Here is a 12,234-nt window from a genome sequence, read left to right on the forward strand (position 1 = left end):
CGCCGAGCTGGTAGCCTTCTCTCTCTCCGGCTCCTTGGACTCCGAAGATTTTCGGGTAGCCTTGTTCAGCATGTACACTGCCAAAAAGCAAGAAAGCAAGGTTAGTTTTCTTCGTTAAAGCAGTAGAGCATAAAGATAAAGAGAAATCCTCACCCTCGGCCTCTTCGTCCGAAGACGAGATGTCGAACACGACGTCGCCCTTGACGAGCTCAGACTCCGTGTATTGTTTCCTAACTATGGGAATCTTGTTGAGCTCGCCATCGAGCTCGTCCAACGGTTCAGGCCGAGGATGACGGATAACGGACTTCGGCCCTCTCCAGGGAAAACTAGGAGCCGCAGTCCTATTATAAAAAAAGAAGCGATTTTGCCATTTCGGCCATTTGGTTTTACAAAAGGCCCTAAAAGGCTGTAAAGGGACCAAGTAAAACCAAGATCCCTTCCTTTTAAACTGGAAAAAATTAAGGATTGCCCTCAGAGACAGATCCTTATCTAGCCTACGCAGTTCGGCAGCAAAAGCCGATAAGTGCCTCCAAGAGTTCGGAGTCACCTGACCTAAAGGGAGTTGAAAAAAATCTAGCAACTCTACAAAGGCAAGGGGAAGGGGGAAACGAAGCCCGCATTCTAAGCTGGCTTCGTAGACGGTGGCGTAACCTTCCGGCGGCGAGTCCGCCCTATAAAGGTCGTCGGGAATCGCAACCTTCCCCCCAGGAAAAGAGTATTTTTCGTGAAGGGATATCACAGTATCCTTACTCAAGATACTGTGAAAATACTCTACGGTCTTCTCCCCGGATTCTTTCCGGCTAGAAGACCCCTTACCCCCTTCACCACCGCTACCAGACTCAGACGAAGAAGAAGCAGACATGGTCCTTACTCTTTGCAAAATCTGAGGAAATTTTTGAAAGCGGAAGAAAATCTTTTTCGCAAAGGAGATAGAGTGCAGAAGAAGCAGTCGCAAAATTGCTTCAATGATGAAGAAGGGAGGTATTTATCAGATTCGGCGAAGATTTCAAAATCGTCGCACCGTTTCGAATCCCACCTTTTCAGGATTCAACGGCCGGATTTTACTGTCGCATTTAATGCAGCCACATGCAAGGCACGTCCCCTGACGTCAGCCTCCCCCGTACCTTTATCCAGAATGCCGAAGTGACTCGCTTCGCCGAAGTGATTCACTTCGTCTTTCGGGGGGGGTAGTGATGGGGTGCGTACTAAACAAGCCCGACAGCAATGACGGCCCATCAGCCCAAAGCCCAAGGAAGAGTATGAGTTCGGCATTACCAAAGAGTTCGGCCTCAGCCTACAGCTCGGTAAAAGCCGACCAATCAAGCTCTGCGAGTTCGGCATTACCAAAGAGTTCGGCCTCAGCCTACAGCTCGGTAAAAGCCAACCAAGCTCTACTCTCAGATCGGCAACCAAAGCAGTTCGGTCTCAGTTTTCGACCGAACAAGGAGTTAGTGGACCCATGCAGGATTTCCACAACTTCCAACACACCCACTACCACGTGGCGTCAACTCAGGCCACGATCTTAGGCCATGACCTACACGACCTCCACGACCTAGAGTGATGATGTAAGCCACGATCTTAGTTCAATGTATAAATAGAACTTAGATCTGGTAGAAAGGGGTTAGAATCTCTCTAGAGAAAAAGTCATATAGCAAGTCTGTGTTGTAAGCTGTAATTGGCAGATCAAGCAATACAAACCTGCCCCCATTTCTCCCCGTGGACGTAGATTTACCTCAGTAAATCGAACCACGTAAAATTCTCTGTGTCGTGATCTGTATTTTCCTGCATTTACTAACATCAGAAATTCGCGGAATCATCATTTAGCTCCCATCTTGAGGGGGACTGTTGAAATTGAAAATAAAATATAATTAGTTAGGTAGATTAGTTGGTTTTTTTGTTATTTTACCGAGCTATATATAAGACTTCTCATTCTAAATTGTAGTCAACTTTTGGCAACATGTAGACAATAATGAAATTTCCCTCTTTTCTCTCACTCTCTCTAATCAATGGTTTCTCCATTTTTCTTCTTCCTCCTTCAATGGAGTTTTTCTGAGTCAATTGGATTTGTCATTTTCAACAATTATAAAAAATAGTAAAAATAATAAGTAGGATAATTATTTACGGATGATGAAAATGAAAAATTAGGATAACTAATGACTTTAACGAATTACGAACTCGTGGCTCCTGCCGATGTACATGTACCACGTCAATGTTTGAGACACGAGATTCGTAGCACTCTCGATATTCTTAATAGTTCATCAAATATTTTATTTCCAAAAGTATGAGCACGCTTGTTTAATGTCTTCAATAATAACTATTAATAAAATAGATCAACCGACCATTTGACCAACTCTTTAATTATTTAATCCCAAACCAAAATAACCTAAAATTGCAGTCATAATCTCAAAAAAGGCTCTCAATTTGTATAATTCCCCCTCCTCTCACCTCTCTCAAAATTCTAGTTTGCAAATGGATATAAATCCTTCGAGGATAGAATCAACCCAACACTTGGTCTCATTAGGAGATGATTTTGCTCAAAAATACAAAACGAAGTCGTTTGGATGCAGTTTCTGCAAACGAGGGTTTCCCAACGCGCAAGCACTAGGAGGGCACATGAACATCCACCGCAAGGATAGGGCAAAACTCCTCGAGTTTTCAGACGAAAATTTTCTGTCGTTGGAAATCTCACCAAGCGAGGATTCCAACGACAGTGTTCCTCCCGATTCGTTCATCGGGGAAAAGTTGAGTTCTGAGAATGATCAGAGACAGGATGAGGATGATCAAGCTGAAGAAAATCTCAACATATATATTAGGAGAATACCGTTACTGGCGGAGGCGCCACCTGTTGTAGACCTTGAACTTCGGTTAGGACCCGAGCCTCATCGTCATGCAAAGTCAAAGCCCTAGTTTTTATTTGATATAGTGAGTATATCAATATGCTCTATGTATATTGTGCACTTGCTCTAAACAGATACCAAATAGAAGATCTGGATCTATGAAAAGAGAAAATGTTTATACCCGGTTAGTAATTTCAATCATTGATGATAAGCATGTGTGTGTATATACATATTGATTTTGTTTCGACATCCCTTTTACTTTGAATGAACAGAAAAAGATACCCTTCTCTCAAAATTGTAAACAAATAGTATTATGATTGTGGATCGTTATTAACTCTCCTTGTTATTGGAATTATTCAAGATCAAGTGTGGATAAATCCCACACATACTACGCTAACAGTAAAGTGTTACTGGATTTAACTTTTAAAAATAAGCTGCTGTTACTAAGTGCACCTATGCAGTGGCGGAGCCAGAGATTTCATAATGGGGGTCCAAAATTAAACTTCAAAAAAAATTACATAAATTAAATTATAAGGTTAAAAATGTAAAAGTCAAATGCAATCACATCATAACATTTGTCTTCTATTCTTCATCTTCTGAAACCGCTGCATAATAGTTTCATTAGTAACTTTAACAAACACATCCTTTTCGATGTAAGGAACTAAGCAATCATTCAATAGTTGGTCTCTCATGCTATTACGTAGAGAAGTCTTGATGATCTTCATTGCTGAAAAGGCTCTTTCTACTGATGCAGTGGCAACTGGTAAGATCAATGACAACTTAACTAATGAATAAACCATTGGAAAAACTTCATGTTTCCTTGTAGAAACCATCTTTTGAGCAAGACCACTGATTCCTGATATTTGTGAAAACTTTTCATCTATGCGCACATCGAAAATAAAGTTCTCAAGTTGACTTTTAAGCTCGGACAAAGCAACTTCAGAAAATTCAGAAGGATAATACCGTGCAAGACGAAGCAGCTTCTCCAAATCAAATGCAGAAAATAAATCCCTAGGATCAAAACATGACATGCATAAAACTAAGTCTGTGTTGACTTCATCAAAACGTTGATTCAACTCTTGAGCTTGCAAGTCAATAACAGAACAAAAGAGCTCAACTCGATAATAGTGGAGATTCTTCATTTTCTCAGCACTACTTCTTCCTTTTTTTCGAGCTACAAACTCATCTTCCATGTCAAGCACATCCAGTTCATATTTGCTACAAAACTTAGAAACATCAGCAAGCAATACATCCCAATCTTTTTCCCTCATTATTTGCAGACGTGATTTTGCTACCTTGACAAGATTCATCGCATTAACAATGTCTTGATCTTTCTTTTGTAGCACTTGGGAGAGTTCATGTGTGATTCCCAAGATTTGCTTCATAAGATGTAACACAAAGACAAACTCAAAACGGCAGAATGAATACGCTAAATTCAGACTTGGATTGGAACGGCAGAATGAATACGCTAAATTAAGAGGCACGATTCATATATATTTTGCTGAAACCTATCTCTAATATTATATTTATTATAAATTATCATTATTGTGAAATTACTAAAATACCCCTAAGTTTTTTAAGAATTAGTGGGGGGACCATGGGCCCCCCTGGCCCCACCCTCCCTCCGCCCCTGCACCTATGTGTATATATCATGAATATGAAGAGAAATCAATGGGTATCTTGAATTTAATGAAGATCCAATGGTGCCTAATTTTATAATATGTGGAAAATTGCAGCATTAAAAAAAATGAAGGGATTATTGCATTTAATTAAATCAACTAATATAACTGTAGATTGGAATAATATATCATGTGCGTTGAAATTTTTCATAAACCATGTCCGCAAATTACCCCGCGTATGTTTGAAATAAGTAAATTAAATTATTACTTCCTCCGTCTCAAACTAGTTGAATCGTATTTTGTTTTGGATTGTCCCAAAATAGTTGAGTCATTTTCTTTTAGACACGGAATTTAAGAAATTGATGTGTTAAAAGTTAAAGTGTAAAGAGTAAATTAAAAGAAAAAATAAAGTAATAGAGATGAAGAAACAGTAAGTATGAGACATGATAAAGTTTTTGCAAAAGAGTGAACTATATAAATGGTACCTGATTTTCCACTTTCGCACATAAATGTTATTTGTGTTGGTGTTTGCTGCCCCTTGCACAACGGAAGATATGCGTATACAAATAAAATCAGATCTACATATCTATTTGACCAATTATGGGATTAATTGATTCACATGTTAAACACAAAATTGCATGCTAGAACACATATAATTCACATGTTTGGTACATAAGGTTATTTTAGTCACGAAGTACCATAAATGATACAAAATTTTGTGCGAAAATGAAAGATCATGTATCATTTGTATAGATATATAAAAATGGGATCTACATTAAGATTTCAATTAGAATCTTCTATAAATAGTAATTGCCCCACATTCCTCTAAAATTTTATTATAAAATTAATACTAGTATATAAAAATAGGATCTACATTCCTCTATCTTTTTCACCAACTTTTCCTTACATTTCTTAAAACTCGCGCAAAACTCAATGGGATTGTTAAAATGGGATGGAATGTAATACCCGCCCCTTCATTATCCTTTTCCGTCAATGTTTAATGTCGAACTAGTGAATCCTAGCTCACTTGACTCGTGTTTTGGAATGGAATTCTTTACCATTCATAAATGTTTAATGTAGTTAGTTAGCAAAAAAAAAACCGAAGACGTAAGTAAGAATCGAACAACCAAGACGACTTTGATATAATTAGGAAAAAGAGTACAAACATCGATAAGGAACAGAAGGTTCGTTCGGACTAAAAATGTTCGAATAACTTTTTCATACATAATAAGCTACCATCTAATTACAAAATTTCTTATACACGAATTGACGAGATGAATGTTTAGAATACCAAAAAAAGGTGTATTGGGCCTTCTCTTCCCAAGCCCAAGTCACGGCACATCTACGTGGCCCATCTGCCCGGCCCGTCGGCCAGGCCCCTTGAACAGCAGCAGGACAGCAGCTTGGCAACCGAGCCTCTTCCCACCTGCAAAATAAGACAAACTTTTAAATTGCCAAGGAACAAGAGGATTTAATGGAGCTCTTATTAGAAGAAATGAGACAATTCCTCTTTAAGGATGGGGGACTAAGGACTTGCCAAAATGGGCAAGTCAAACCTGTCATCTCCACCCCCACACAACAGCCCCTGCACACCATCTTTCATAGTCACACAATCAACCAAAAATGAGGAAATGAGGGGTCCTTTAAACCCAAGCTAAACATCAAACTGCATTAAGTATAAAGTGCTGCAAAATCATGAAAAGGGAGATATGCTTTGGCATGAAAACAAAAGAGGATCAGCCCCTCTATGACTTGAACACGTTTGGCGACTGGGGAGCATATACAATGTCTTGGGTGCTTCCGGTTCCGGTTCGTCGACACCGGGCACCCAAGGCTCGTCGACGCCGGCGGCGTACCAACCACCCTATTTTGATGTGGAGGTATACTCTCGTCCCTCTGCCCCGAGGTATGGGCAATCGCAGGGATTATCCCAAATTAGGGAGGATTTTCCGGATGAACCCAATCCGGAAGGAGGATGAGGCGGTGGAAGCTCAGGGGGTCGCGCATTCGACGCTGTGGAGGAAGAGGAGGAGGCGGCCGAGGAGGAGAAGGATGTAGGCCGTCATCCATACAGCCGCAAGGACACGATGACCCTGTTCAACGCTTGGTTAAGCGTCCCGTACGATCCCATCGTCGGGAATCAACAAACCCGCAAGTGTTTTTGGTAAAAGGTCACCGGCGCCTACAACGAGAACAAGCCAAAGGGGTCCCGCTGCTGCACCATGAAGATGCTAAGCAGTCATTTTGACCGAGTCGACAGAGATGTCAAAAAATTTTGCGGGATCTACAAGAATGAAATGGCGAATTACCAAAGCGGAGCCAGTGGAGCCGACATTCTGAGAGCGGCTATGCGAGTCTTTTTTGACGACAACGGCAAAGAATTCAAACATGTCGATGTGTGGGAGGCGGTCAAAGACGTTGAAAGGTGGGTTGACGCCAGCCCTGCATGGGCTCTAGCTCGAAACGCACGAAGCACACGGCGGGTGGCCAATACTCGTCTAGTGAGGGCGAGTCAGGCAACGCCTCAAAAGATGTTGAGGGCACGACTACCGATGCAGGGGGCTCCTCCAGTGGGCGCCGTCGGTCGCAAGGGATCAAGGAGGCGAAGGCGGCTAGAGGGAGGAGGGGCCGAGGCGAATCAAGCCAGGTGGGCTCGGTCTCTGCTCGATTACCCTATTGTCCATGTACTTGACCGCCACGATGGCTCACACTTCCCGCATGACGCCTCCCCAATATCAAGCTCATATTGCAGGAATTGAGTATATGGCAAGACAAATTGGTATTCCGCCTACAGGTGGCTTGAGTGCACCGCCACCGCCTTCGGGGGATGATTCGCCGGCTGAGTAGTTTTTAACTGGCAAGACAAATTGGTATTTATTTTTTTAGATTTTAATTATGTGTTTTTTTTGTTTTTTTATGATTTTAAATTATAATTTTATTTTATTTAATAAAGTGTGTTTTTATTAATTGAATTTGTTGGAAATATAAAAAAAATGAAATTGAATGAATAATTAATGGATGATATGGTTAAGAGATGGTTTAGAGATGGAGGGATGCAGGTGCGGTCTCTTAGTTAAAAGATGGAGTGAAAAGTAACAGTGGGGCCCATGAATAGTTAAGAGATGAGACGGTTAAGAGACGAATAAGAGACAGCGTTGCGGATGGCCTAACAAACCAAACGAGTCCTTAATAGAAAAGCTGATACATAGATGCTTAGCTCAAGCGAAAGCAGATAGTCATAGACTCTCGGATCTCTCACTCAAATGGCAACTCTGAAACCATCCATCACTCACGTCATCTTCGACATGGACGACCTTCTCATCGGTCTCCATTTCCCAAACTACACTCATTTACTTACAATTTTTTTTTCTTTTGACACTTTGATTTTAACTTACATTTGTTTATTGAATCTCTGTTTTATCTTGTTTTCATGGCATTTTTGGTAGAGTTTTCCTGTATAATTTTGTTGTTGATTTGTTTTCTGCTGATTCTGTCATATGCTTTATTTGGTCAAAATGTATTTTGAGTTGCATAAATTAGTTAAAATTGCCATCATGTTTGTGATGAATAACTCTAAATGTAAAGACAAACTATTAATTTGTATCCTGTTATTAGAACTAGCACCTTCTTCTTTCTTGTTTATGCAATTTTCAAATATAGGTAATATTTTTCTTTTTTTGACATTATGCTTCTAAGTGGACCTTGGTGAGATTGCACCTTGTTCCTTGAGTTGCTATTAGTTTTGAATTACTGGCAAATCACAAAGTTGGCATGGTCATTCTGACATTTTGATCACCATTGCTACAGCATGACATGTATGCTTATTGGACATTGCTCTCCAGTTCTACCTTTATGAAGCAAATTTTATCCAAGTGTTTCATATTCATATATAAAAGAAACTGAATTTAGGTTGGATGTGCTCTTTGATTCTTCCTAATTATATATATCATAGTTTTGTATCTTTCTAGTGGTTTCACCCAATGAGGTGCTTTTTTTAAATTTCAAGTTTTTTTTTTCTCTCAATTCCTCAGACACAAGAGAAGTTCTACACAGAAGTGCAGGAGAAAATCCTTGCTAGATATAACAAAACTTTTGATTGGTCTCTCAAAACTAAAATGATGGGCATGAAGGCAATAGAAGCTGCTCGTGTTTTTATTGAAGAGACTGGAATCAGTGACTCCCTCTCAGCTGAAGGTTTTCTTGTGGAAAGAGAGGAGATGCTGAGAGCTATGTTCCCAACATGTGAAGTCATGGCAGGTTGAATAAACTGTTGACTGATTGGCAGACTGTATACAAGTTTTTTTTTTTTCATTTCTCTAATTCATTGGATCAGAAAAAAGAATTTTGCATCTCCCTTAGCTACATAAGTAGTGATAAATAATACTGATACGGATTGGAGGAGTGGAAATAGGGAAGTAGCTGGGCCAGCTGATGTGGAGGATTTGGTGGAAGAGGCAGCGGAGCAAAGGGGTTAGAGAAAGCAGCGGCAGAAGTTGATAGAGAAGGAGATTAACGCTTTATTCTTAATTATTAATTAGTTAGGATTTGATTAGATTTATTTACCTAATTAGTTAGGATTTGATTAGATTTATTTACCTAATTAGTTAGGATATGATTTAATATTTTAGGGTTATAGGATTATTATAAATAGAATTTAAGAATGAGAGCAACGTATCTTTTGGAGAGATCAGAATTCAGACGGCGTAGCCGTGGCCTCCTTCGTGAGGATTGGCCTCATTCGTGAGGATTATTTCTTGTTCCAGTTTGATTAGTTATATTGAGTTCCTTCCCTTTTTCGACTTCGTTATCTTCTTGTTCAATAGTCTCCAGCCTTTACTCCTATCAATTGGTGCGGTGAACGATGGTCTATTATTGGACAGAAGCCACACTTCTTGTGGTTGGATTGGAGAAGGCTACAGCAAAGATGGAGAATTTCATGTTGGAGTTTCGAGCGTATCGTGATGCACCATTTATGACCTTTCCGACGTTTGACGGATCTGGGGCTCTCACTTGGCTCGCACAGGCAAACCAATATTTCTTCCTCAACAGAGTACCTTTGGATAGACGTGTCGATGTCGCTATGATCGCCATAAACGGACCGGCCATACCTTGGAAGCAATTGCTCGTTCGTCGCTGCCCCTCTTTGTCGTGGGACAGATTTGTTCGAGAGCTCTTGAATCGTTTTGGCGATACCACGGTTTCAAGAAGCACACCACCGATGACACTTCCAACTTTCAATGGAACCGACGTGATTGCGTGGCTCGCCTGGGCTGAACAGTACTTCTTGGTGTCAAAAATCCCACCGGAAAATCGATTGAGCGTTGCCATGGTGGTTTTGGCAGGCCCTGCCTTACCATGGATCCACCTCCTTATGCGACGGATTCCCACTCTATCTTGGGATCGTTTTATGCAGGAAATGATGAACCGTTTTGGTGATACCATTCCAAAAGAAAGCCGCATCCCTTGCAATTCATCCAAGCACAGCCGTGAAGGCCCTATTGCTGCTGTCCAGGTTGCCAAAAACCAGCCAAAAATCCCACCCACACCCAACAATATTACCACAGCAGCAGCTGTAGTCATTAGCCCGTATCCTTCAATAGCCATGGCGTCAAAGAACCCACCAGATGAGGTTCCATTCCCCAAACGGTCTGTGGCCTCAAACGGCCAGCCACCTAAGCAACCTGAAGTTTCAATCCTTGGGGAGACAACATCAGAGTATGGTTTGAAAGTGCCTGCTGTTTTCAAAGATCCATATATGGGAATAGAGCCTGTTTCGGCGCCATCATCACCTTCCCTGCCCCCACTGCCTGTACTCGAATTCATCAGGTCATCTCATGATTCGCCGGAACGACAGATGAAGCATAGTGCCAAGGAATTGTGTTTCTCCAGGTCTCTATTCGATGCCTCTTCACACAAGCTAGGGAATCAACTAGTACATCGACCACACCAACAGATTCACATCTACAAACTTGAGTTTGAGCCTCCATCTGATCTTCATCTGCGAATTTGACTAGCCTTGAGGACAAGGCTGTTTTGAGGATGAGGCAGTTGATACGGATTGAAGGAGTGGAAATAGGGAAGTAGCTGGGCCAGCTGATGTGGAGGATTTGGTGGAAGAGGCAGCGGAGCAAAGGGGTTAGAGAAAGCAGCGGCAGAAGTTGATAGAGAAGGAGATTAACGCTTTATTCTTAATTATTAATTAGTTAGGATTTGATTAGATTTATTTACCTAATTAGTCAGGATCTGATTTAATATTTTAGGGTTATAGGATTATTATAAATAGAACTTAAGAATGAGAGCAGCGTATCTTTTGGAGAGATCAGAATTTAGACGGCGTAGCCGTGGCCTCCTTCGTGAGGATTGGCCTCCTTCGTGGGGATTATTTCTTGTTCCAGTTTGATTAGTTATATTGAGTTCCTTCCCTTTTTCGACTTCGTTTATCTTCTTGTTCAATAGTCTCGAGCCTTTACTCCTATCAAATACCATTAGCCATTAGTACGTTTTTGTATTACAGGGGTACCTCCATGCGACTGGAGTACCTATTGTGTTGCAACGGGGTATGTATACTCTTCTTTTATTTATGAAGTGACGGCAGTGTTGCTACTTTTAGCTCGACGTGTTGCAACGAAACTCATGAAATATGTCTTACAGTTCACACACAAGGCATTTTGAACTGAAAACACAAATACATGGTGAACTTTTTTCACTGAGGCATCATATTGTTCTTGGTGATGATCCAGAAGTTAAACAAGGGAAACAAACCTTCACCAGATGTGTTCCTTACAGGAGCCAAGAGATTAGAGGTATTAGTCTCATTCAACAGTTAAACTATATGTTCTTGTCATGAAAGTGTTGATATCTTTATCTTGTCAAGGTTACAATTCAGATTGCCAAATTCCGATAGTATGTGATGGGAACAATATTTTGATCATGCCCTTCCCTTTTTGGCCATGAACTCCAAAAGTGCATTACAATTAATATAGATACAGTCAAAATCAGCTGAACTTAGATTCAAACATAGAATTGAATTGACAGCTTAACTATTATTTAAAAATTACTTTTGTACTTCACTCTATTCACTTTGAAAATTTCTTGCAATAATACTGTGTCCCTACCTGAAGCCTGCCAATTACACGCAGGTGGGCACTTCAACTTAACTTCTGTGTAGTCCTAAACTCACACTGTCTTTCTTCAGTTTTGGCCATACTTCGTGTGCAATTGAGTGCTCCTCCGGGAAGGCAATGAGACTTCAATTCTTGGTGCCAAGTTTATAAGACATTCAATTCAAAATAGTAACAATTTTTATTTTTATTTTTTATCTTTGTCTACGTTTTTCTAATTCCGTAGTTGCTTTCATCAATCCCAGTCCCTTTGTTTACCTTTTTCAAAATTTGCTTTCATTGGGTATACATAACTGTTAGTGTTCTCTTCCTGCAACTTGATAATTAGATGAGTCACGAAACTTTGAATTTAAACATATACTCCCTCTATCCCTAAAAAAGTATGAACATTCAACTTATCCTTCTATATGCTTGGTTGGTTGCAGATCAAATTTATCCTTCTATATGCTTGCTCAACGAAACCCACATTTCAATTTCAATCTCAAATTTATCCTTATAAAAGTACATGGACGGGATATCTGTCATGAACAAGAGGTTTAGCTGTGACATGACCTCTTTCCTTGTTTAAATTTCATAATTCATGAACATTGCGTGTAGCCACAACACTCCAAACATAGACATATTGCTTCTCCTATTATAAGGCTGGAATTACTTGAT

The 12,234-nt window shown here is 40.3% G+C and overlaps 1 protein-coding gene and 1 pseudogene across 1 annotated transcript; one reads left to right on the forward strand and one right to left on the reverse strand.

Annotated features, from left to right (window-relative positions):
- Positions 1-3,419: 3,419 nt before the first annotated feature.
- On the reverse strand, positions 3,420-6,059 carry LOC121800845. Its single transcript, XM_042200340.1, has 4 exons — positions 5,990-6,059; positions 5,803-5,882; positions 3,538-4,216; positions 3,420-3,442 (listed from the first exon to the last, which is right to left on the reverse strand). The coding sequence occupies exons 1-4, from the start codon at positions 6,057-6,059 to the stop codon at positions 3,420-3,422; spliced, it is 852 nt and encodes a 283-aa protein (XP_042056274.1).
- Positions 6,060-7,719: 1,660 nt separating this feature from the next.
- On the forward strand, positions 7,720-11,360 carry LOC121800846 (annotated as a pseudogene).
- Positions 11,361-12,234: the final 874 nt, after the last annotated feature.

Source organism: Salvia splendens, chromosome 4 (genome assembly GCF_004379255.2).
Source record: "Salvia splendens isolate huo1 chromosome 4, SspV2, whole genome shotgun sequence".
Taxonomy (NCBI): domain Eukaryota; kingdom Viridiplantae; phylum Streptophyta; class Magnoliopsida; order Lamiales; family Lamiaceae; genus Salvia; species Salvia splendens.